General features: G+C 54.2%; 1 protein-coding gene across 9 annotated transcripts in view; it reads right to left on the reverse strand.

Annotated features, from left to right (window-relative positions):
• The window catches only part of MARK2 (microtubule affinity regulating kinase 2), a 56,388-nt gene that overhangs the window by 2,432 nt on the left and 27,700 nt on the right, over positions 1–26,256 (reverse strand). For 2 of the 9 annotated variants that reach the window (XM_087422738.1, XM_087422739.1), the window contains exons 2-18: positions 13,921–14,100; positions 13,627–13,680; positions 10,282–10,330; positions 9,898–9,963; positions 9,739–9,809; positions 9,471–9,527; positions 8,508–8,744; positions 7,952–8,071; positions 7,748–7,847; positions 7,558–7,670; positions 6,187–6,319; positions 5,760–5,941; positions 5,349–5,446; positions 4,360–4,521; positions 3,466–3,723; positions 2,421–2,447; positions 338–382 (exon numbers count right to left, since the gene is read on the reverse strand). In XM_087422738.1, coding sequence (XP_087278864.1) covers positions 338–382; positions 2,421–2,447; positions 3,466–3,723; positions 4,360–4,521; positions 5,349–5,446; positions 5,760–5,941; positions 6,187–6,319; positions 7,558–7,670; positions 7,748–7,847; positions 7,952–8,071; positions 8,508–8,744; positions 9,471–9,527; positions 9,739–9,809; positions 9,898–9,963; positions 10,282–10,330; positions 13,627–13,680; positions 13,921–14,100 — 1,952 coding nt within the window. Of the gene's footprint in view, positions 1–337; positions 383–2,420; positions 2,448–3,465; positions 3,724–4,359; positions 4,522–5,348; positions 5,447–5,759; positions 5,942–6,186; positions 6,320–7,557; positions 7,671–7,747; positions 7,848–7,951; positions 8,072–8,507; positions 8,745–9,470; positions 9,528–9,738; positions 9,810–9,897; positions 9,964–10,281; positions 10,331–13,626; positions 13,681–13,920; positions 14,101–19,480; positions 19,640–26,256 lie in introns of those variants that run through there. The other 7 variants (XM_087422743.1, XM_014792947.2, XM_087422741.1 and 4 more) reach the window with 7 other exon arrangements.

Genomic DNA, 26,256 nt, shown 5'->3' on the forward strand with positions numbered 1-26,256 from the left:
AAGAAAGGGGAGCAGTGTTCAACAGCCCTGCGCAGTCCACAGCCCAGACAGAAAGCAGCGGCTGAGGCACAGGAAAGTGAGCTAGTAGATGGGTGGGAATCTGTAGCCCCAACCACCTAGCCCAGGGCCCCTGCTTCCAGAATATACTAGATCTGAGAAGGGCCCACACCTACTGCAGTTGGGGTGTGGGGATTCTCTGAGGAAAGGGAGGCCCCAAGAGGGTGAGGACAGGGCAGAACCACTGGAGGAAGAGCCAGGTGGCAGAAGGAAGGAGGAGCAGGAGGCGTGTGGAAGCCCGGCGGCCCGGGCAGGGCCAGTGCTGCTCCAGCCCTCTCACCTGAGCGTCTCCACTCGGTCTTTGCTTTCAGGTTCATTCAGGTTCCTCAAAAAATAGAGCGAGGGAGAGTTTAGTGCTGCGACCTCTCGCTCTTTCCACCGCCACAGACCCAGCTGAGGGTGGGTCTGGGGAGCTGCCACTGGTGGGTGGGCAGGACCCAAGCCTAAAGGCCACTTGCCCATCACCTGGCAGGCCAGTGTGGCTCTGCGGCACCTCACACTGGCAGCTCAACTGTCCCTTTCCAACAGGGAGCCCAGCGCAGGGCTCTGTCCCTCCCCACACTCCCAGAGATCTGTGCTGGGGGGAAGGAGCCTCTGCTCCGGGGGGGAGGAGGAGGGTGTGGATGTGCAGGCATACACATCGAGCACGCAGCCACAGCACGAGGCAGCTTCCCCCGCCAGCCCACAGCCAGGGCTCACGCTGTAGAGCTCAGAACTGCAGTGCTCCGGGACAGAAGGGGCTGGGGGAGACAGAGGCCTCTCTCCAGAGGCTCAAAGGGCCAAGAGCCGGATCTGCTTTGAGGACACCTGGGGCTGGGTGGGGAGCAGAAGGGCCCTGAGGCAGACTGCGGACCAGCTCGCCTCGCCCATTCTTTTATAACTCCTCTGACTGCCAGGCTGCCAGGCCGTCTGCTTGTACAGAATGGAGGATGGAAGGCAGGGCAGGGCAGACACCTTGCTTGGGAGGGTGGGTGGGGAAGAGGTCTGGCCCCGCTGAGCGGCTTCTCCAGCTCCTGGCTGGAAGATGGGTGCCTGGAGCCGGGAAACTGGGGATTGCGGAGGAGGGCAGGGACGTGAGGAGAGAGAGAGAGAGCGGCTGCAGCACATGTAAAAGGAACACAAAGACACAACAGACGCATGAATGCAAACCAGCACACCGCGAGCAGGGAGCCTGGCTGTGCAGGGGAAGGAGGCTGGCCGCTCTCTCCAGCCCCACCTGGCTCCTGCCCTGTGGGTGGAGGTGCCCTGCAGGGCAGGCCCCCGCTGGGGCCTCGTGAGTCAACAGTCAGCCATGCAGTGAAGGGCTGGGTGGGGAGCAGTGGGCGGAAGGGGGAAAGCCCGAAGACCCTGTCTTGGCTGTTCCTCTGTCAGCTGGGACACCAATGTGCTGGCTGGGTGTCCCAGACCCAACACAGGGCCTGCGCTGACAGCCTCGGGGAACCAGGGCTCCCAACCTGGCCCTTGGTCTTCAGCTTGGTATTTGGCCCACCCAGGCCTCCAGAGAGAATGAGGGTAGGGCCGGGGGTGGCAGAGCCAGGATCTGGCCTACGAAGGGAGATGCCTGAGGTGGGGATCTCCCATCGTCTCACCAGGGCTTAGGGGTAAGTGGCCCAGACCTAGAACATCCCAGCTCCTGGCTCTTTGGAAGCCACAGGCCATATCCAGAGCACCCAGCCCAGAGAGGCAGCTTGATTCATCCAGACACTGCTGGAGGCAGCAGGTGTGCTGGGGTAGGGTGGGGTGGGCCTAGTTCTGCCGGAGCTGCCAGAAGGGGGTGCTGTGCCCCACTTGTGAGGCAAAGGCTCCCCAGGCCTGGAGGCTCAGACTGAAGTCCTGGGATCCCAGTGTCCCTGCAGTAGCTCCAAAGTCCTACCATCCCATAGGACAGGGGCAAGAAGTCACAAAGTGCCGAGGACCAGAGAAGGGGAAGCCCCCAGCAGACCCGGAATGAGATCCCATCCCAGATGCACTTTCGACCCCCGTGGAGCCTCTTCACAGCGCATGCACCGACAGGGCAGAGGGCCAGAAAAGGAACCCAATGCTTGGGACCAAAACCTTGGCTGGGGGTCGGGGAGGAGACAATCTTAAAGGGACAACTCCCTGAGAAGGTCCCCCTTGCTGGGGACAGACCCATGATTTTCAAAGCCATCTGCCCTGAGAGGGCAAACGTGGCCTCGTGCCGCCGCCCAGTCAGAGGCAGTCTTCATCCCTTTAAGATGGCAAAGAGAGGGCCACACAGACGTGGTTAGCAGATGGAGGAGGGTGCAAGAGCCAGAAAAGGGGAGTTAGTGACGGACGCAGGACACAGGACACAGACAGACACACACACACACACACACACACAGAGCGGGCTCAACGCCTACCTTCTGGCAAACCTGAAAGACAGATTTCTAAAAAAACAAACAAAAAAAGACAAAATAAAAAAAGAAATAAAAAAAAAAAAACACCAACAAGACGGTATGTGGATAAGCAGGTGGGGAGTGGACTTTACAGGCTCAAGGGTCACCCCATCTATGGAAGAGCCGCTCAGCGAGACTAGAGGCCCAGACATCCCGACTGCTCCCTCCCTCCTGCAGCCCCGCACCTGCGCTCCAGGGCCCAAAGGGGCACGGCTTCTGGCCGCTGCAGCTGAGCGGAGCGGAGCGCAGGAGGAAGGGCAGACAAGCCTGCTCTCTCCAAGCCCCCTGCTGCTACCCGAGCTACACTAAGGGGCTTAGAGGAAGCGGTGGGACGGAGACAGACAGCATCCCAAGAACCAAAGCTGTCTGTTTGGGGTGGTCAGGGCCAAGTGTGAGAAACCTCATGAAGAGAATCCCCACCCTGGTTCCCGCATAGAGAGGCAGCAGCACATCGGGCTGCGAGGGAGGCGGCCGCCCTGGCGCCCCCCCAGCTATTTCATTTATGGCTTCATCTTGGCAACTCCTGGGCCGGCTGAAGAACATGGCTGCGGCAGAGGGGAGTGGCTGCAGCCAGACCTAACCAACTGGGGCAGGGGAAAGGAGGGCAGAGGGGGCGAGGCGAGAGACCAGGAAACTCTCCTTGCTGGCCCAGCCTGGCTCAGGCCTCATGACTTTGCAGCTGCGTCACCAAATATAAGTTTCCATGGGAACCCAGGAGAGAAGAGGGGGCTTTTATTTTAGCATCTGAGTTCACACTCTCTGAGGGAGGAGGCGGCATCGGCCATCTGCTCGGGGCCAGAGAACGAGGGGTGTGTATAAGGAGTTGGGAAGGCCTGAGAGGACGGGCAGGCTTGGGCACCTGAGGTGCTGACAAAGACCCAATTTCTTAGGCTTCCTGAGGCCTCTTCTAACCCCAGGACCCAAGTCCAGTTCTGGGTGTCTCTGTCCCCACCCCCAGGCCAGGAAGGCCTGGCCTCAGCCCCTCTGCCACCCTAAGCCCCCTACTCACCTGCGTACAAACTTGGAGGTGAATTTGCTGAAGATGCTCCCAGAGGCCCCCCGCCGGCCCTGGCTGTTGCCCGAGGGAGAGGCTGGGGTCACACCGTAGGGCAAATTCTGCTGGTCTCGCACCTGCCGGAGCTGCCCAGCGTGGAAGGTGCTTCGACTGGACACACCCCGGGGGAAATTAGTTCGGTCTGGGGCTCCACCACTGCTGCTGATGTTGTGGGCGGAGGGGGAGGCGACAGGGACACGCTGGGGGGCTGTGCTGTGGGAAAAGAGGTGAGGGTGGGGGAAATGCATCAGGGCATGAGAAAGCCATCATCACTGAGCACCTGGAGTGCCCTGGGGTGGGAACAGGGAAGGGGGATGCTAGGGCAGAGACAGCCATCACGGAGGACACAGAAGGAAGGGGTGTGACCACTGAGGACACTGGTAAGGAGGACGTCTGGGTGGAGGTGGAAGGAAATGGTTTCGGGGAGGGAGGGAGGTAAGGAAGGACAGTGTGGAGGGCAGTACAGGCTGGAGAGAAGTGGCTCCTTGGGAGCTAAGCAGACTGGAACCTCAAGGGGACAATGTTGACCAACCCTCAAGGATTGAGTCCCTGTGATGCTGACTGTCCCCAGGGTCCTAAGGAAGTCCAGGAAGGCTCAGAACAAAAAGGCTTCCTTCTGGAGCCTCAGGACGGCGTCTGGCATATCTGTTCTGAGAGGGAGAACTGGAGGAAAAGAGGGGCATTAAGCTACTTTTTGTTCTCTCCATTTCCTGGCTACAGGGGACGGAGCCATTTCTTGTGGCTAAGACTACGAGAACAGAGCAGGACCTCAGGTGGGAAGAAACTGTGGGGGTAGGGGGTGGGGCAGGCCGAGGGCAGCAGGTGCACCAGCTGCCACAGCACACTTGCCTGGGCCGCGGCACCTCACAGTTACTGTCCGTGGGGGGCAGCCCAGTGGCCTTGTTGGGGTGCACGGAGGCCGACATGGATTTCTGGTGCTGGCGGGGCCGGGCCGCAGAGACTGCGGCGGAAGCAGAAGCCGTGGAGGCCCGGGACCCTGGCATGGTTAGGCTAGGAGACAAAAGCAGCGGAGAGGCCTGGGTTAGGGGTGGGTGGGGGCAGGGAGGTGCGGGTTAGGAAGCAAGGGCGGGGTGGGAAGGGCCAAAGCTGGGAGCCTTGGCAGGATGCAGGGCAGGCCCCGGAGCAGCAATGGGATGCAAGTCAGAGCCGAGGAGCAGGGCTGGGAGGCGGAGGGCAGGGTGAGGAAGGTGAGGCAGGCCCGAGCCTGGGGGAGGAAACCAAAAGTGCAGGAAGCCGACAGGAGGCAACTGCCTCTGGCTGCACTGGTCTCCTAGGAATTCTAAGAACAAGGATGTTTCGTTGACAGAAAGAGCAGGGTGTTGCTAGGGGGAATTTTCATTAAGCTCAAAAGAGGCGGAGCCAAGAACACAACACATCAAGAGATGCTGACAGTCAAGGCTAGGGGAGCTCTGCTCTCATGGGCACAGCGGGAGTCACCCTCAATGTGTACGCTCCTCAGGTGGGCATCTTGGTTTTGCCCTGAGCTGGGGCCCTCAAAACAAAGCCTCAGGCACTGATGCCTAGAGGAGCACAGTTGCCATGCCCTGGCCACTGTCAAGAAATGAGAAGGCAGCTGAGACGACCATGGAGTCACACTTGGTACCCCGCAAGGGGCGGTCACAGGAGCACAGGGAAGAGGAGACAGGGTAGGGAGGGGTGGAGAGCAGGGAGGAGGCGCCAGTGTGTGGAAAGCTGGACCGGACAGAGCCAGGACGGAATTCCGGGAGCAGGGAGGGGAGGTGGTGCTGCTGACAGACGTCACCGCTGTGAGAAGAGGCTCCTGGGGAGCGTGGCAGGCATGGCCGGGGCCTGCTCACCTGTCTTTGCCGTTCTGGATGGAGGCCTGGCCAAGGCTGGCCCTCTCCAAAAGTGGGGAATTCCTGCTTCGATTTGTGCTGGTGGAGAGGACACTGTTCTGTAGGGAATAAAGGGCAGAGTTGTATCCAGAAAACCAAAGTGTTCCACTGGCAGGTTCATAGCACCTGCTTCCTCTCCACCTTCCACCAGGAGCAGACAAGGGTAGGGAAAAGAAAGGATTGTGCCTTTACTCTCGGGGGCTAGGCTTTCTACAGTAAGCAACAGTGGTCCCGTAGGGAAGTCGGGTAGGCAGCCAAAGGGAGCCGGATTAAGAAACGGCTGCCTGGAGAGGGCAGGCCCCACCGCAGGAGGGGAGAGGATGGGAAGGAAAGAGCAGGGCTGGCCAGGAGGGAAGGGACGGCGTGGCTCACCGTGGAGGGGGTAGGGGTGGTCTTCTTCCTCTCCAGGCCGGGCAGGGGGCTGGCAGGCACTTTGGCTGTGCTGCTGGCCTTCCGCCCTGACTCCCGGTCCTCCTCAGGCCGCTTGTTTTCTGCGTTGTTACTCTGAGTCTTCTTAGAGTAGGAATTAGAGGTGGGAATGGCAGGACCAGCTGCTGGGCCAGAGGGACGGTGGGAATGCGTAAGAGTGCCCGCCACATGCACGGTGCTCTCCTGCAGTCTTGCCAGCAACCTAGCAACCCCATTTCATGGAGGCCAAGGGAAGTTCTTGCCCAAGGCTATGCTACAACTAAGCGGCTGAATGGGGACTGAATCTCAGCTGTGTCATACAAAGACCCCAGAACCTGCGACCTCTCAGGAGAGGGGTGAGCCCCCACCTGCAACTCCCCAAAGCACTTACCCTGGTCGCTGAAGCGCCGCTGCTTGGGGTTGGCTGAGACGCTGCGCTGTACCTTGTGGGAGGGGGAAGGGGCACTGCTATTGGTCAGATCGGTGGAAGGCCGGGGCTTCAGGGTGATGGTGTCGCCCTCCAGCTGTAAGAACAGAAGAGGGAGGGCTGAAGTCATGTGGACATGCCTACGGAGGGACTCACTATTATGTATCACTCTGCCTGACACAAACCCCCCCCCAGGCTCACAGGAGACAGACCCCCTGCAAGCCCAATGTGCATCTCAACACTCCTGGGGACACACATGCCCCAACACAGCCGCTGACAAACATAGCCAAAGACACCCCCTCAAGACCCCCGCCCTCAGAGAGGGATATACACGTCCACAGGAACACATTCAGAGACACCCCCTGACCCCCCAGATACCTCCTGAGCAGGCTAAGGTGAGAACCCAGAGAAGGAGCCCAACACCACCACAGGGAGAGCAGGGTAGGGAGGCTATGGGTGCATGTGGGGACACACAGATGGTGAGCAAAACCCCACTCCCACAGAAACCTATGGACTCAGACACAGACATGATGACCCAGACAGGCAGAAGAACAATCACGAAGCCTCCAGACGCACAGATGGGAGGATGGACATACGTGTATACAGATGCACATACCCAGACACAAGCACCAGGCAGAAGCAACACATAGACTCAAGACTCCTATAAGAAAGGCACAGAGACCCACACACCCACAAACCCGGAGATGTTCACTCCAGCTACAGAGAGACACAAACACATAGAAACAGAGGGGCTGGCCCGCTGGTGCAGAGATTAAGTGCGCGCGTTCCGCTGTGGCGGCCCGGGTTTCAGATCCCGGGTGTGCACCGACGCACCGCTTGTCAAGCCATGCTGCCGGCATCTCATATAAAGTAGAGGAAGATGGGCATGGATGTTAGCCCAGGGCCAGTCTTCCTCAGCAAAAAGAGGAGGATTGGTGACAGATGTTAGCTCAGGGCTGATCTTCCTCAAAAACAAACAAACAAAAAAAACACATGGAAACAAACACAAAGATTTATAGATCAACACAGAACTGATCCAGCCAGAACGACCTAGAGCTGGTCTAACCAACACAGACGACCGAGCCACATCTGCTCACCCACGTGAAAACCCAGACCCAGGCCCAGCCCCCAGCAGCTTCCCTGCGCCTTCACTGATGGAGACCGGCAAAAGCAAAGGCCCGAGGACCTGGGCCACCAGAGCTGAGGCTTAAGATTCGTCAGCAGAGAGCACACCTATTCAGAGACGAGCTTCTGCCCTCAATGGGCGCTAGAAGCATGGCGGGGCCACTGACAGTGAAGCTGGCCAGGTCAGGGGGTGGAGCAGGGGGCACACACCTCGGAGCTCTTGTAGCCCAGGAGCAGATAGGTGGCCATCACCTCGTTGTACCTCTGGCCCACCAGCGAGTCCTGGATCTCTTCCCGGGTGTAACCCATGGACACCATCAAGTCTGCACAGGGGGACACACAGTTAAGGTTGGTCCCGAGTCCTAGGCAGGCTCAACCTCCTGGCCCAGCACAGCCTCACCTGTCCGCCGGGGGTCCTTGTAGTCAGGGAGTGGCTCCACATAAGGCTTTAATTCATCATCTTCATGACCCACATTCATCCATCGATCTTTCATGATTTGCTGGGGAACAAAGGGAAGGGGAAGGGCAGAGAGAAAGGGGACTCAGCTGGGAGGTTTCCTTGGGAACCCAGGACCTTCCAGCCAGCTGGGCTCAGGCCGCTCACCTCTAAAGTGCCTCTCTTGCTAGGATTAAGGATGAGAAATTTCTTAAGCAGGTTTTCACAGTCCGTGGACATGTAGAACGGAATACGGTATTTTCCCCTCAGTACCCGCTCCCGCAGCTCCTATAGGAGGGAAATTTAAATCATCCCAAGGCCAAAGGACGAAACCTAATATTCAGGCTCTTGAGAGCTTTAGATTGGCCAGGCAGATAGAAGTGAAATATGGCAGGAGGCAGAGCCCGGGACAAGGCACCTCACCCAAGAAGCGGTGAAGTCAAGCACCCTGTGCCGTCCGGCTCGCCTGAGGCCTGCAGTCCTGAGTGCCTTGGAGGGGTGAATGGACACATGATTTAGCCCATCCCTCGAGAAAAGAACTGCGGTTATTACACCAGGTGCGGGAGCCTTTTAACTGCTGCTCCCTTCTGCAAGCCCTCCTCTAAAGCTCTGGCTTGGGAAAAACGTAGAAAGGTGGCACACGTGTGCGATCAGGGACAAGGCCAGAGGCCGAAAGAGGAAATGAGAAGTAACACAAATGATCTGAGTCTGCGCTGCACTCCACCTTGAGGTTCTGTCCATCAAAAGGCAGGGATCCGCTGACCAGTGTATACAGGATAACTCCCAGGCTCCACACGTCCACCTCGGGTCCATCGTACTTTTTGCCCTGGAAGAGCTCCGGAGCAGCATAAGGAGGGCTGCCACAGAAGGTATCAAGCTTGTTCCCAAAGGTAAACTCGTTGCTGAAGCCAAAATCTGCAATCTTGATGTTCATATCAGCATCCAAGAGCAGGTTTTCTGCCTGGAAGGTAAGATGGAAAATGTCAGGGAACCAAGTGGACTTAAGGCACGGGACAGGAAGGAGCAGAGGGGCATAGGAGAACAGACAAGAAGTCATCTCCAGTCTTAGAACTTTCTCCACCAACTCCAGGGCAGGCCTTCAATCAGTGTGAGGAGGCTGGGCCGAGGAGGGTGGCGCAGGCCACTCCTCACACAGGCAACCATGTGAGAGCTGGGATCTGAAGGCTCGGAGACGCTGCGAGCTGTGCAACACTTCCGCATCAGGTCCAGGGTAATCATGGTCATGTCTGTGAGGACTCAGGGGCCAGGAGGCTCACATGCAGCCTCACCCCCTAACATCTCATGAAAGAGATGAGTGAGCGTGCACGCCTGCAAAGCAGCTGTGACACAGCTGTGGGAACAGTCAACATTCTTTCCTTGCTCAGCCGCCATGCTGCCTGAAGGACCAATAAAGCCTGGAGCACTCCTGCCACGTTTGGCTGCCCTGGAAGGTGATGTGCCAACAGGTGAAATGGCAGAGACCCTCTGCTTGCTGGCTGGAATGGGATCCAAAACTCAGTCATAAGGCCTGTATCAAAAGCAGCCCTAGGGGCTTCCTCATCATCTCCAAAAAATTAAAGGCTGGAGTTTCCTTGAACACTCAGAGCCTGATGGTTATGTCATGGTGAATGGAGGGCAAACAACCCAGCCCTAACAGAGAGACACGGGGGGTAAGAGCACACCTTACCTTCAAGTCTCTATGAACGATAAACTTCTGGTGACAGTACTGCACAGCAGACACTATCTGAAAGGAAGGAAGAAGGGTTAGTCCAGGGGCACTTGAGGATGGGCCCCAGGGCCTGGCGGAGCTGTGACCTATTTCTAAGCTGCCACATAGATAAGCAAAGCCCAGAGGACCCTCTAAAGGCCACTCACAGACAGGCGGCTCCTCCATGTATGCCAAACCCCAAAAGGCAGAGGTTGGGCCCACATTCCATGGAGGGAGTCACACCCACCTGGCGGAATTTGGCTCGAGCCTCTTTCTCTTTCATTCTGCCATGAGCCACCAGGTAATCAAACACCTCTCCTGCAAGAGACAGGGCAGGGTCTAGGTCAGAGCTTGTGGGGTCTGGGGGATGCAGGGGCACTGGAAGAAAAGGCAGTTCCATACCTACCTCCACTAGCGTATTCCATGACAAGGTAGAGAGTTTTTTCAGTTTCGATCACTTCAAATAATTTAACTACAAGAGAAAAGGCCAAGCCATGAGTCAGAGAAGTGGCAGGGGCCATACAGCAAGCCCCAACACGCACAGGGGCATCCTAGGGATGAAAGCTCCCCCCTTCCCATTCCAGCCTCCCAAGGACCAGCTCCTCTCAGAGCAGCCGTACTACTAAGGACAGCCCAGTGGGCCGGAGGCAGAGTTGGACGTTGAGCTGGGCTTCCCTAGAGGCGGCCTTGAAGACTCCAGAAGGCAACATGCCTCAGGGAGGAGGACGGCATGCTGGCAGGCGGAGCCCTGCTGCGGGGGAAGAAGAAAGCAATGACTACTGGTTCTCACCTATGTTCGGATGGTTCAAAACCTTCATTATTCTCACTTCGCGGAACAGCTGGAAAATAAAATACCAGTGGTCACGCCTGCTCAACTTGCTCCCCTCAGGTCCCCTCTAAACAGAGCCACTGCTAGGATTCTTTTTCCAAAAGAGAAAACAGGCAAGGAAAAGAAAGAGGGCAGTTGTCCAGATCATCCATGCCTGTCCCTGAGGGCTGAGAAGCAGGTGAGAGGGACGGAGAACAGGAAGGGTCAGCGGGAGAAAACCTGGGCTCTGACGACCAGTACCCTCAGCTTCAGCACCTGCACGAGCCAGCCGCCCTCTGCTGCAGTCTACCTGAATCCAGCCCCCAAATGGCAGCCGGGTTTTGGCTGGGTGCCTCTGAAGGAGGCAGTGTGAGCCCATGCACATGAATATTCAGAAGCTGAGCTGCTTCCAAAGCTCAGTGACAAGAGAGATTCCAGCTTAGTTTGTGTGAAGGGGTGGGGGAGTTCTAAGGGGTACCCCATCATCTTCTGATTTACAGAAGTCAGAGGGCTCTGCACTAGTGGGTAGGCCTTTCTCTCCTGGGCCTCTGGGGTGGTGACAGAAGAAGCCACTCCTATATATAGCCGATGCCAATTTTAATCAAATCCACCTCCACACACTCACGCTCTCTTTGTGAAACAAAATCAGGGACTCCAAACCATACATTTCCATAAAGAAAGATGACAAAAATGAACTCCAGCCCCTCTGCGGGGGCCAGAGAACTGGAGGTGGGGTTTTTCATAACTTCCAGGCCTCATCACTTGCACAAAGAGCAGAACTAGTTGTTTTTTGTTTGTTTTTTGGGGGGGGTGGTTTGGAGGATAGTTGATGGCATAAAGTGAACATTTTTTTCCCTTTAATGAGGCCCCAGAGCTTTCGTGAGCTGGAATGGAAAAGAAGAGACACGCTTTTCAAAATCTTCAGGAACTTGATTCTTTTTTTGTTTTTTGTGAGGAAGATCAGCCCTGAGCTAACATCCGTGCTAATCCTCCTCTTTTTGCTGAGGAAGACCGGCCCTGAGCTAACATCTATTGCCAATCCTCCTCCTTTTTTACCCCCAAAGCCCCAGCAGATAGTTGTATGTCATAGCTGCACATCCTTCTAGTTGCTGTATGTGGGACACAGCCTCAGCATGGCCGGAGAAGCAGTGCGTCAGTGCGCGCCCAGGATCCGAACCCGGGCCGCCAGCAGCGGAGCGCGCGCACTTAACCGCTGAGCCACGGGGCCGGCCCCAGGAACCTGCTTTTGACTTTGGCTCCCTTTTCTTGTCAGAGCCCAAGTTCTTCTTGCTGCCTTCCCTGGCCCAGAAGTTGTCTCGGATGAAGAGGCAAAAAAACCTAGACACCACCTCAGGGGCAGTAAAGGGCAGGAGCACTGAAACGGGGTCCAGGGGCAGCTGCCAGGGTTCCTCTGCTGAGGGTGGCCGCTTGGCCTGGAAAGCGTGGAGTTTCCTGGGCTCGTCTAGAACCCTGAGGGGGCTAGCTTCCTCACTGTTAGTCCTTTAGGGATCACTGTGGGATCAAATTTAAATAGAGTGATTTGGCCAGAATCAGATTGGCCTTGGTAACAGAGTGTGTTAAAAGGCTTTTAAAACGGCTACATTTGTCTGGTACTGGTGCCTTCCAGCCAGTCAGAAAGAGGCAGGGAGAAAAAAGGAGGTGGGGCATAAGATGGCCTGGCCAACTCTGGCAATGATGATGATGGCAGGCTGGACGGCTCCAAAGACCAATTGGCCACGCCAAGCTGGCTTTTCCTCTATGGGGTCTGAGCCAACAGTAGCCCTCTTTCCCTTCCTTCTGGAAAGCTCCAAGCAGAGAAGCCCTGGTGATGACAGCATTGTTTCCTTTGAACCAAAGAACCTTGAAGGGATCTCAGGGGTAACAAAAAATAAACACCTCGGTTTTGGCTGTCAGCGTGTCAGGGCACCTCAACCCACACTCTAATTCTGAGAGCGTCTCTCCCAATAACAGCCCCCAGTCCCTGGTCCCAAGCTTCCCAATCTCACTGTAGCTCACTCTGTTAGCATGAAGTGTGCCCTCTCCTAACTCAAATAACACAACGTCCTCATGAAAAGAAAAATTCAATCTGTCACGAGATGAAAAGAACTAGGTTAATCAAGGTCAGAAATTTGAGCCAGGGTCAGCTGGAGTATGAGGGCACAAAGGAAACTGGACTGACCTGAACAGGGGCAGCTTTTTGGGAGCCAGAGGGGAGATTTCCTCCTTCCTCTAACTGCCGGGGCCCAGCATGGGGAAAGTACAGAGAGTTTCCAGTTCTTTTTTTTTTTTTTTTTGTGAGGAAGATCAGCCCTGAGCTAACATCCATGCCAATCCTCCTCTTTTTTTGCTGAGGAAGACTGGCCCTGGGCTAACATCCGTGCTGATCTTCCTCCACTTTATACGGGATGCCACCACAGCATGGCCTGACAAGCGGTGCATGGGTGCGCGCCTGGGATCCGAACCCGGGGCCACCAGCAGCGGAGGGCGCGTGCTTAACCACTATGCCACGGGGCCAGCCCCAAGAGTTTCCAGTTCTACAATAACCAGCCACTGGCAAGCTGCCCCTTTCTGCAAATGAAAGTCTCCTTTTCTCACTCCTACCAGCTTCTCAGTTTCTTGAGCCGGGGGAGGGCAGGTGGTTGCACTCTCCTGGAGGGCCCCCCCACCAGCTAAGTAAGACTCCTGTTTCCCGCCACAAGTCACGGAGGGAAGGAAAATTTCCACCTCATCTAGTGAAGATCACGTGCAATGACTGTGCCTTCTAGTCACATAGGGCCTGGAGGTGAGAGGCAACTGGGAGTACCTGTGCTTAACCTGCACACTGTCAGAGGCTTGGAACTGGAGTCCAGCTTCTAAAAACCCCAGGCTTCCACACTCATCCTCTGGCATGGAATCCCATGGCAGGTTCCCGGCCTCTTCTTATCCCTGTACTTCTACAGCCACTCCCTTGGCTCATTCCAGATCTGGGAGGAACTGCATGTGTTTCTAGTAATGGCTACAAACATGTGTTTTGGCATAGGGCTGGCCACAGGCCAGAATATAACAAGATGCAGGAAGTAGGTCAGACAGGTAGGCCAAGTGGCTGGGAAGGGGCAGAAAGACTTCTAAACAGCAGTGCCTGTGGCCAGGAAGTCCAATTAGAAGGAGTCCACACAGGGTATCCAACCAAAGCCTTAAAGACAGCAGAGCCATGGAGAGGGGCGTTGGGGATAGGGAAATGACCAGAGATTTTAAACTAGGGATTCAAGAGGAGGTCCAAATGGGGTCAGTAGATCACTGACCCCGGAGGAGAGGTGTAGAAAGGGACAGGAGGTGCGGTATGCTTACTTTCTGGAGGCTGGAGGAGTTCAGTTGAGTCTTATCGATGATCTTCACAGCTACCTGAACGTGAGACAAAAAGCTCAAGATTACCTCTTTGACCAAGCTAAACCCAGGACTCGAATCTACTTCTCTCCTTTCTATTTCCGCCTCCTTTTTACCCCTTCCCTCTTAGCACCCCTATCTGATCAGATCTCACTTCTGCTTGAAAAACAAGAGGTTGGCTGTGGTAGAGGTCCCACTACTACCTGCTGGAGTGTCAACAGCTGGGAGATGCTGCCATGTTCCAACCCCAGCGCTTACCTCCTTCCCCGTTAGGATGTGCCGAGCCAGCTTCACCTTAGCGAAGTTACCCTTGCCGATGGTCTTGAGGAGCCGATAGTTGCCAATATGGGGCTGCTCGTCAGCAGAGGTGGCTGAGTTGCGGCCCCGCAGCATGTTGGACTTACTGCTGGGCTTGGAGTCGAGGTGTCCCAAGCTGGGCTTCAGGGGGGAAACATGCACACCTTTAAGTACGCTGCCCTACCAGCTCCCTACACCCTTCCCTTCAGCCCTCTGCAGAAAAAGTAAGCGGCTGGGGGTGTAGGGGCAGATTCCAGGGGCCTGGCAGGCATGCAAAGAATCATAAGGCAGGGGGGAAAAAGGAGAAAGAGTGAGCCAGTCTTCCCCCCAAGAGCACAGCGGCAGGTCCAGTGCCAACATCCTGTGGGCGCTGGAGCTTACGACCTGAGCTATGCCATCAGCGGCTCCACTGCCTGGAAATACACTCCTCCATTAATAACCCAACAGCTCCTCTGCCTCACGTGGGAGAGCGTCTCCTACTGTTCCTGTTGCCTGTTCACACCGTGAGAAGGCTGCCTCTCAAGTCGCAGGAGCAACACGATCAGAATTATTTCAAAGCACTCATCACCACCCAACACTTTACATCGACCTTTATTATTCATCATTTTGCATTGATTTGTTGTCTATCCCAATGAGAACGGAAGCTCACGAAGGCAGGCATATATCATTTATTCATTGATACATCCCAGCACCTAGACTGGACTATGGTACATGCCCAGTGAATACTCACGCAATGAATGAACTGAATGACAGGGTCTGAGCAAGGCAACAGTCTGCCCTCCTCAGATACCCCACAGCTCAAGTTAAGGGTGTGAGGAAGCAGAAATGACAACAACGGCACTGAGCAGGCATACAGACATAACACAAAAAAGGGTATGGCCCAGATGAAAACATATGTCCATACAAAGACCTGTACAATCCTCAAAGGGCTGAGCACAGAGTTACCGTGTGATCCAGCAATTCCTCTCCTAGGTCCATACCCAAGAGAAATGGAAATGGATGTCCTCACAAAAACCTGTAAGCCAATGTTCATGCATAATATCCTCTATTCATGATAGCCAAAAAGTGGAAACCACACAAATGTCCAACAACTGGCAAATGGATAACCAAATTACGGAATATCCACACAGTGGAATATTCGTCGGCAATAAAAAAAAATGAAGTACTGACACATGCTACAACACGGATGAACCTTGAAAACATTATGCTAAGTGAACGAAGACAGTCACAAAGGAGCCCATATTGTATGATTCATTTCTATGAATGTCCAGAATGGGCAAATCTACACCGACAGAAAGGAGATTAGTCTAGGGCTAAGGAGGGCTGAGGAGGGGGGGGGATTTGGGGGTGACAACTAAGGGGTATGGTGTTTCTTCCTGTGATGATGAAAATGTTCATTGACAGTTGACTGTGGTGATGGATACACAGCTCTCTGAATTTCCTAAAAGACACTGAATTGTACACTTTATTTTTTTTATAATTTTATTTATTATTATTATTTTTTTCCCCCAAAGCCCCAGTAGATAGTTGTATGTTATAGCTGCACGTCCTTCTAGTTGCTGTATGTGGGACACGGCCTCAGCATGGCCGGAGAAGCGGTGCGTCGGTGCGCGCCCGGGATCCGAACCCAGGCCACCAGCAGCGGAGCGTGCGCACTTAACTGATAAGCCACGGGGCCGGCCCCTGAATTGTACACTTTAAATGAGTGAATTGTGTGATATGTGAATTATATCTCAATCAAACTGCTGTGAGTCTGGTCTAACTCTAGTTCTTATTTTCCTCTCAGAGAACATCTGACGCCCTTGCTCCAGCAGACTGGACAAAGCAGCTGCCGAAGTCTCATCCCAGAACCATTCAGAGCTGCCTTGTAAACTTCAAGGCGACAATTTGGAGGGGAGCAGAGTGACCAGAGGAGTGTGAGTCAAAGTTCTTCACAGCCTCTGCTGGCTGTAGGTGAAGCCCTCAAAAATCACAGAGAAAAGGAACGACTTGCTACCACCCAAGGAACTGTCCAGGGTTACTTGACAAGAAGCTTGCTTTCCCTACCAGATGCTTTTCAGGCAGAAAAACAATAACACAAAGTAAGTGTCCTGCTCTTGACTTTCCCCTTCTTCACCGTGTCAAGGTAGGGCCTTCCTTTCTGTCTGCATTGTAGCTGCTGGCTGGTTTGGGGGGAGCTGATTGACTCAGATTCCAGAAGCACATGAGGTCGGACCTCAGAGTAGAAAAGACCCCACGCGTGTGGCAGACGTGGAAGGGAGAGGTTCCTGACATCCCCTAGGCTCTTTTTCTTCTGGGAGTCCTCACCAACCTTCACACCTACAACACGTCCCCAAAGCCTCTGATGTCTGCCCACTCCAGCCCACAAAGCTCTCCTGCCCTCTGTTCTCCAGACACCCTGTAGCTCACCTAAGCCAGGCTGGTCCTCATGCAGCATTGCTAGACCAGTGGATTTTCAAATACTTGGTTTTTTTCCCTCCAAAAGGAACTCTAGGGTTCACACCCCTTGCAGAGAAGGGCACTTCTAGGCCCTGCTGGTACCCGCATTTGGGTCAGTCTACCGAAGGGCACCCTGAGCCCCATCCTTCAGGGTCCTGAAGGCCTGGCCTCCATGGCCTACCTGTTCCCATCCCCAACCTCCCTGCAAGTGCTGCTACACTGCCTATTGCCCTACCCCGCCTGCCTAAGGGGCCATGAACAGGGGAAATCTTCCCTCTGCCCCAACTCCTACGAGAGGAAGATGGGTGGAAAAGTTTCCCTGGCAACCTCCAATTCACCTCCTAAGTTTCTTGTCACCCCCCTCTTTTCTGAGGATATGAGCCAAATGCAGCAGGAGCTTGGCAGTCTCAAATCCTCAAAATTTGGAATAGGGATTTAGTGTCTACCTGAGGATTTAGTCCCTTGGCCCCTCTGAAGCCAAGTCTGGGAATCCCACCGCCTGTCCTGAGCTCTGCTCTGCCCATCCCTCTTGGGTCTCTGGCCCCAGGAGCTGGTCTGTGTGGCACAGCAGGACAGCACTCCCAGCCAGGCTCAGCTGCATGAGGAACGTCAAGGAACATCCACAACCACAAGAAGGGCTCTGTCATCCACGCGCCTCCTTACTGGGATAGAGAGTTGTGATTAAGAGTGTAGATGCCAGGGCCGGCCCCGTGGCTTAGGGGTTAAGAGCACGCGCTCCGCTACTGGCGGCCCGGGTTTGGATCCCGGGCGCGCACCGACGCACCGCTTCTCCGGCCATGCTGAGGCCGCGTCCCACATGCAGCAACTAGAAGGATGTGCAACTGTGACATACAACTATCTACTGGGGCTTTGGGGGGGTGGTAAAAAAAAGGAGGAGGACTGGCAATAGATGTTAGCTCAGAGCCAGTCTTCCTCAGCAAAAAGAGGAGGATTAGCACGGATGTTAGCTCAGGGCTGATCTTCCTCACAAAAAAAAAAAGAGTGTAGATGTCAGAGACAAACTGCCAGGGTTCGAATCGTAAATCTGCCACTTACTCAACAGACGCTAACTTTATTATTATCAACACCAGCCTTCAGAGGGAGAAGAGATTATTACAAAGCAGGAAGGAAACCATCCAAGAGATGACCGGTGTAGGGTGATCCCACGCATCTGTGGTCTAGTGGATGGTCTAGTGGATGGTCTAGTGGATGCTGAGGAGCTCTATCCAACAGAACGTGGCTCCTACACTTACCAGCGTTAGTTTCCTTATTTGTAAAGTGGTGATAAAATATTCCCTACTTCACATTAGGCAGGTGAGAGAACACACGTAAAATGCTTTATCCAACACTCAATAAGGAGCAACCGTTATTGCCATTATTTTTAGTTCCCAAACACTACTGTCTGCAAAGCCAGAAGTCTCATTGTCAACAAGATTTCCGCATGTAAGTTGAGCCCTCCTGAGCCAGCTGCAGCCCAGATGGAGGCCAACCAGAGACGCTATGGGCCGCCCCACCCGAGAGAGGTCCAGGTGGAGTGTCGGCAGCCCTCCCCTCTGGCCCCACTGCCCACCTGCACCAGCACCTCTAGCCTTCACAGCAGGGGACTAGACAGGGCAGCCGTGAAGGGCTGGTTCCAAGTTGGGTATCCAGGAGCGTAAGAGAGAGAAGGTTCTGCTTGTCCAGGACCCAGGGAAGCAGAGAACACTGGCACATCTCTTTGATCCCCTGCTCCCAAAGTCACCCATTCCCCTTTCAGGACTGAACCTCCCAACCCTCAGGACTGAAAGGGCACAGTCCTTCTCTTACCCCCTTCCCCTCTTCCACGTTCTAAGATGTTTCCCACAGCAGGGATGGCGGCCAGGGTGAGGAGAACCCACGGGGAGGAAGCAGAGAATGGAGAAAGGGAGGAGAGAAAGGAGAAAGTCTCCAATAGAAAATGTTTCTTGGACCAAGGCCCCAAGCGAGGCGGCTTCCCTGAAGGCTGAAGAGGAGAGAAGGGTGTGTGGTGGCTATCGTGGAGAGAGAGTCCCCTCCCTAGTTCTGACTAGGCCCATTCAGCCTGGACCCAGATCTCACCAACAGAGTGAGGGGCTGAGGACTAGCTGCCCTTCTGGGCCAAATGAACAGGATCTGGCTAAAGCCATGCTCTCCCCTCCTCTATCCTCCTTGCTCACAGTAAGACAGAGAACACCAGATACTCCCAAAGCTCTGGCCTACAGCACACCCCAGGCAGGCCCCAAAGGTCTGAGGAAGTCTGCTGAAAGTAGACCCCAGGGCTCTCAGGCAGCCTTCAGAAAGAACAAGGGGGTCACCTGTGAGGCAGTATGTGGAACCAAATGGCAGGCCTGATTCAGAAGTAGGGCCCTAACAGCTTCAGGGTCCTCCAAAGAGAGGAGAGAATGCAGGACGCAGAGGATAAAAGAAAGAGAGTCTGATCTCCAGCGGGCCCTTCAACCTGGGATCTCAGAAGTCGGCGCAGGCGTGCTGCCAGGTTCACCCGGAAGACAGCCTCCACCCCGAGAGGCCCGGCGCTGACTCAGGTAGGCAGGGCCCCTTCCCTAGTGCTGGAGGCTCCTACCAACAGCTTTCCCCCAGAAAAGCTCGTGCTTTGGGGCTCTGCATTCTGGGTTGGCCTCAAGTGTCCTGAGGTTTCCCCAGGGCTGAGAAGGGGCCAAGCCAGGAGGGGTGATAGGCAGGCACTCCTTGGCCAGAGGCAGAGTAAGCCCAGGCACCGTGGAGTGGAGAAAGAAAAGCGTCCCTTGGGCACTATCCTTGGGTGACCGCCCCAGATCCCAGTCTCCCTCACTGTCACACCAGAGCGCCCTTCCTGAGACCCTGCCTGTCACCTGCCCCTTCCTCTCACTCTGGTTGAGCCTGCTGACTCCATCTAAGGGGAGATGACTCCTGGTATTTACTCTTCCTTTCTCAGCCAATGCCTCTTCATCTGGAAACCCTTCCCATGATTTTACTGCCCCATGCTAGTGCCTGGCTCCATTCAGCAATTCTTTAAAGATGCGGTGTTTGGGGTGGGAGGAAGGAAAGAAGACGGGGTAATCCTAGAGCTAAAAAGGGGAAAACATACCCGGCTGGAGAAAGGGACAAGGACTACCAGCGACTTCCATTCAGCAGAGCCCACAGCAGAACCTGTCAGGCAGCGAGGGCAAAGTACAGAGGCCGGGAAGAGCCAGGCCCAGGGCGGGGGCTGCCGGCTCCGCCAGCCACCCTTACTCAGCCGCCAGCCACCCTTACTCAGCCGCCAGCCACCCTTACTCAGCCGAAGCAGGCGACACCTTCCACCACCTCCTCAGTGAAAAGTAGCGAAGCAGCCAGGCCGAACGGCTCCTGCCTGGGAACCTGGACGGTGTCGCAACCGAAACCACCACTAGCAGAGAGAGCTGGGGCTTGGCAAAGAGAGCAACGGGGACCAAGCCCCACCACTTCCCGCAGGCCAGGGCCTGGTGGCCAGGAAATGCATGCAGTTCCAGGACACTACACCAGGAGCAAGGTGGGAGGAAAGGGGCAGGAGGGGCACGAGAAGGAAGGAGACAGAGAGAGAAAGAGGCGGGTTTAGATCAACTTCCTTCTCCCTTCCCCCTCCCCCTCCCCGGAAGTGGGCTGCCCCACCCTCCCCAAGGTGCTTTGCTGGGTAACAGCTGGGACAGGGTGAGGAGGAGACTCAGTCCAGCCAGGGCTGTCATAAAGTCCTTATCTCACCTGCAGCAGGTGGGACCTGGGTAAGGGCTTGAATCAGACACGCTGACCCAGAGAGCAGCAGCGAAGACCAGCAAACTACCCCTCAAGAAGGAGGGTGGGGAGAGGGGAGCAGAAACCAGCCACCCAACTGTGGCAGATGGACCTCCTACTTCACAAAACGCAGTGTTTAACCTTAGTGTATATTCCACTTACACGCAAAATATTTTGGACATAACTTCAGGAGGTTCAGGGACCTTGTGAAGCCCCTTAGAGGTCTGTGGGTTCTAGACTGAGAACCTTTGTCACTGATAGAGAATGATGTTTAATCCCAAATTTTGCCCAAAGGCTGGGGAACAAACCAAATGTCCCTTCTAAGTCCCTTCCAGCCCTGACTCTGGGAGTCTATCCCTAGGTTCCCACCCCCTTCCAGGTCTCCAACCCCCCCTACCCCCCGCCGCTGCCCCAACACTGCTTTCTTTAACTCTGAGGGCCTGTGGGCAGCAGGGGCAGCCATTTGCACACCTTTCTCCTGCAAAGCCCCTGCTTTCTAGGCATCTGCTGACGTGGGGCAGGCTGGAGCCCACCCTTGTCTGTGTTCTGTGCTCTGATCATGGCCTTTCTTCTGGCTCCCAGATCTATTTCACACTCATTCCACTACTCCAGGCTAGAATCTGTCCCATTAAGCAACTCTTTAAAGATCTTGTGCTGGTCGGCCATAAATACCTCTAGGGAAGGGCAAAACCTCCTCTGTGCCCTCACACACCTGAGCACAGACATTTGGGAGACCATGCTACTCAGTGTTCACCTTACGTATGAGCCCTGGTCAACAGAGTCGACACTTCTGACACTCCCGTCTGCCGGCACTTACTTCCTATGTTCTCCATACCACCGACCTATGGGGTAGGTAGCATCCTCATTTCACAGATGAGAAATTAAAGCACAGAGGTTAAGAGACTTGCCCAACTTGTCTCCAAGCCTTGCAGTGCAGAGCTGGGACTGGAGCCCAAGGGATCTCGTGCCCGCTTCAGCACTCTTTACCAGCCCCCTTTACCAGGTTCTCATCAACCCTTCTTGATGCCTAATGTGCTCTTATTTCCCCTAAAAGAAGATAAGTCCCTGGCTCTTCCTCCAAGGAGGGGAAAGACGTGAAGACTCAGGAAAGGTACCTGGGATAACATGAATGCCAAAGGCCAGTTAAGGCCAGTGGGGAGGGCTGTTTTAAGGCCCACCCAGGTGGTCCCACAGCAATCCCTCCTCTCACTCCTTCTCAAAGTGGGCCCTGATCTCAAGGAAAGAAGTCAGGGTTTATTCTGGACCCTGGGCTCAGGCCTGCTTGGGACCACTTGCCCCTTTACTCAGAAGCCAGAGCAGGATGAGACGGCTTCAGTTTTCCAGTCCCCAGGATTCTGCAATGTGACAGAAGGACTGTTTCCTCAATCCTATTTGTGGGAGGCATTAAGGGGTTTTGTAAACTGAGGAAGCACCAAGCACTAACCTCAAACAGACAGGATGGGGAGAGATGGGGTAGGACTGAACTGAAAAGTCATGTGGCTGTGGCAAGTTGCTAGTTCTTTAACCCTTCCTCCTTCGCTGCATCCAGGAGCCTTCTGTGCATCCTTTGATCCTGGGAAACTGTCACTCTCAACTGCCAAGAATCAACAGACCACCAGAGCATTCTGGGTAGGAGAGACCTTGTAACCATGGTAAGCACTGATCAGTGGAGAGGCTGGATACACCCCCCATCCCTGAAATTAACTGTCATGGCTCCACCTGGGGACCCCCCATCCCTTTAATACCCCATTACAGAGGGGAGGTGGGGGCTGTATATAACTGTCAAAGGGCTGCTCCATCTTTCCAGCCAGGGTAAGTGACAAAAGAGACCAGCAGAGCCTGCAACTGAAACACAAAGCTGAAAGTTAGGTGGTTCACTGCCCTTTAGCTCTCTGAGCTGCAAGCCTCACCCAAAGGCAGGAGGACCAGCACTGCAGCATGGGCCACGAGGAGAGCCTACAGGCCTCAAAGCAGCCACAGCAGAAACCAGTGCCTGCCTGGGAAGAGCAGCAGGCAAGAACTGACCAGCAGTGAGATCAGAACTGAGCCCCTCCAGCTCACTCCCCTTCATGCATAGAAGCCACAACGTAATGAACACCCTTCCAATCTCCTATCTTTTGTGTGTGTGTATGTGTGAGGACCACTGGCCCTGAGCTAACATCCGTGCCCATCATCCTCCATTTTGTATGTGGGATGCTACCACAGCATGGCTTGATGACTGGTGCAACGGTCCGCGCCCGAGATTCGAACCTGTGAACCCCGGGCTGCCAAAGCAAAGCGTACGAACTTAACCACTATGCCACTGGGCCAGCCCCAATCTTCTGTCTTCAGAGCCACTTGAAATGCTGGGCTCCTCTTCAAACACAGTGGATTCTACCGAGCAACTAGGGCTTCAGAAGCTTCTAGCTCCATTTCATCCCTGAGAATCTGCTCACTGGGGTCTGGTCTCTATCTCAATCCAGAGGAGGGATCAGGGCCAGTTGCCAAGTTCAGAGAGATCTGGTTCCTGCCTTCTAGAAACTTAGAGGAAGGGAAGTGTACATTAGTCTCACTACAGTATCTCTACTCACTGTACTGAGGGGGCAGGAGAGCACAGCAGGGGAGCCCTGCCTTTGCTCCTTACCAGCTGACTGAACACGAGCAGGATTACTCTCGAAGTCTCAGTGTCCTCCTGTGAGACATGAGGATACCAGCTGTACCCAGTTCACAGGATTAGTGTGAAGAAGCAACAAGGAAATCCACGCCAGTGCTGACCACAGTACCTGGTGTTCAGTAAGGTCTCGACAATGTTTCTATGATCTCTCTTCACTTTCAGTAGGAACCTTTGTTTCCGTCTCAAGGGATTCTGAGCCCTGAGAAGGGCTATGATCTCTAAGAACTTGACTACAAGCACCAGTGTAGCGAAGATAGTATTCCTTCTAGAATAAGGAAAAGTCAAATTTCTACTATGGCTGGACTGTCAGGCAAAAAGGACCCTCTTTCCTAACATAAACCCATTCCTGCCAAGTTGTGGGTGAATGAGACGGCAGCCACACACCTCTGCCCTCTGAGTAGCCCCAAGGAGGAAGAAAGTGTGCCTGCTCTGCCGTTTCTCATTGGTTCCTTAACTCCTTCCTCCCAGAAAAAGCCTAAGAAACAGCCGACATACCAGTACCACATGGTGCCAAGGGCTGGGGGAAGCTCGCATTGCCAGCCTTACACTCCATTCGGCTCCTCCCTGTACCAGTGGGTTATTGTAACCATGGAGACCAACAAGTTCCTCCATAGCACAGGAGAGCCAGCCTGCCAGCAGCCCAGGGCTCTGGGGGAGGCAGAAGGCAGCCTGCAGCAGGAAGGTTGGCTCACTTTACAGAGGACTGTGGGGAGCTGATGGAGACTAACCAGTGCAGCTGAGGTGCCTGGGCCTCCCTCTAACTTCCTTTTCTTTGCCTAGTAGTTTTGTGTTTTTAGCACACTGTCTGGCTGTTTATGGTGCGGCAATGAAGGGCGTCACTCTGGAGTTAGACAGACCTGCGGGGGGACCCCAACTCCACCACTCTGGCTGCCGTGTAGGGCACAGGTCGGAATTGTGGTATGAAGGGTTACACAGATACACACACACTAAAAGCAAGGCTCCAACTATCATATGATGCCTTCTTTTAAGTGATCCAAGTAAGTAAACCCTCTTATCCCTTGTTTATCCCAAATCCTTTTGTTCAAAGAATTATCCAGACATCTTCTTAGCTGAGAGTGATCTCTCCCTTCTCTGGACTCTCACAGCACACTATCTGTACCTGTTCATCTCTTCTGACTTAACCCCCACGCCTTAACCTCCTCAAGCTCTGAGACGTCGGAGACAGTATCTTGCTCATCTTCACATGCCTTAGTGCCTAACAGTGACTGTACCTAGCTGGCCCATGTTAAAATACATACAGAATAAAAACGGTACAACTTTTTGATCCTTAGAGTTGCCCTTCCTCCATCCCCCCAAGAGATAAGACAAGGGCAGAGGAAGGAAGATTAAAACCTCTAACCATGAGACCCCTTTCCCCTCTTTCAAGGCATTCATTGCCCTCTGAAGTTGGTTGGTTACTATCTGTCCTTCCCATTAGACTACACTACAAAGGGAGGGACCCTGGTCTGTCTTATATCATAGCCCACAACAGTGACTATAGCACAGAGCAGAAGTATTGAATAAGATACTAAACAAAGAAATGTGCACGAACGCATAAATAAGAAACGTGCTGGGGCAGCTTCATGACAGTCTCCGGGACCCAGACCAATAACCCACGAGTTGTCTCTGCGGGCAACATCCACGTGGGCAGTGGGCCACCAGATCCCCTCCCCCAAGGATGGATGACATCTATGGAGCATTAGTTCTACTAAGAAGCTTTCTCAGGTGGTGATACGGCCGGCCCCTGGTGCTCTCTCCTGACACAAAGCTCGAGGCAAAGGTGGTCACCAAGGTGAACTAGAGACAGACTCAGAATACAGGCACAGCCAGGGACCAGTAGGGCCTACCCTATCCCCGCTGCCTGGCCCCCCTCTCAACCAAAGCCCTCCTTTCGTCACAGAAGGGGTACCCTCTCCTCCAAACTTCCTGCTGCCCAACAATCACCAGGCCCTCCCACTTAAGACAGTTTTCTCTGCCTTTCTACATTCAACCCCTCCACTGCTTTGCTATCAAAACCACTGTGTCTTGCTGTGACAATGCAATGCAGCTCAAGTCATTCTAAGAGCTCCTGATTTGGGGAAGTGACAGTGACTTGTAGGAGACATTTGTTTACTGTTTGCCACACTGAGAGCTCTGCTTTAATATTTCCTCCTTGAACCACTGTACTGACTGTAAGACCCTGTCAACTCTAGAGGGCCAAAAAATTCACCCATACACACCTGCCTCCTTTCCTGCTGTACAAACCAGCACTCCCATCCTGCCCCCCACCCCTCCCCAAACTGCCTCCTGTTACAGAAAAGCAAAGGAACTAAAAACGGCAGCTGGGGAGTGCAGGTGACTCACCCAGCATAATCATCTCCTCCCAGAATCTCCCATCTTCTCCTGGGGTTTTTGCCAACACAAAATAAAATAGAAGCACAAGATATTAAAAAAAAAAAAAAAACTCGCTCAGCATTTATGCAACAGCCTTTCCACCTGAGTGTAGATTTAACCCTTTATCTCTACCCTTTCCAGTGTGGTTTCCTTAAAGTGTCTTCATGCTGAGGAGCAGATCCGGCCCAGGGCTGGAGAACAGGCCTTCTGGGTCCTATTCAGCCCCAGTTCTACACTGGAAGGTGCTGAATAAGACGTGTGCTGCTCTCCACTGCATCCTCCTCTGGAGGTGGGAAAAATACTGCCTTCCTACTCCTCTAGGTTCAGAGGGAGGAGGAGGAGGAAACGTCAGATGAAACACTGGGACAAAGTTTGCTGCCCCAGAAGTCACCATGGCCAGAGATCAGAGTCAAGCAGGAGAAGTAGTAACAGAAACCACCTAAGGCTGTCACGGCCACTCTTGCCTCAGCACTGTCCCCACCTGGCCAGGCTGCAACGTGGCTGCTCCACTTAAGTGACCATTAAAAATCCAAGTGGCCGCTCTTTCCATAAGCAACCCCCACCGGGCTGCTCCTGCTCACAGTATTATCTTCCTCCTGCAGCAGATCTGCCCACACCAACAGGTGAGGGCACCTGAGCTGTGAAACTGGGGGTGCCTCTGTTTCCAGTGCTACCTGACAATGGGTCAAATCAGCCCAAACTGAGAATTCAGTCTCACCTGTCCCTCAGAACCATCACAGGACACAAGTACAGCTCTCAGCAACATTTCTGCATAGGAAGTGATGTGTGTGTGTGTTTCTTTTTGTCTTTGTGATTTGGCATCCAGAAGGAGGACTTACTTTTGTGATAGATGGTGTTACGACTAGAAAGTAATGAGGACTCTTCCAGAAGGCACATGCAAATCTGTCACAGCATATTAGTCAAGAAATCCCCAACTTACCAGAAGTTCCGTTCTGAGAAGGGGCTATTTTCCCAGAGAAACACGTTTCAAATGGAGGTTGTGTTCTCAGGCCAGCCCATGAGGGCCCACCATTGTAACTAAAGTAGTATATTAGCCATACTGAAGACATAAACCATAGTCCAGAACA

Source organism: Ceratotherium simum, chromosome 34, assembly GCF_057802395.1.
Source record: "Ceratotherium simum simum isolate JZ-2026a chromosome 34, ASM5780239v1, whole genome shotgun sequence".
Taxonomy (NCBI): domain Eukaryota; kingdom Metazoa; phylum Chordata; class Mammalia; order Perissodactyla; family Rhinocerotidae; genus Ceratotherium; species Ceratotherium simum.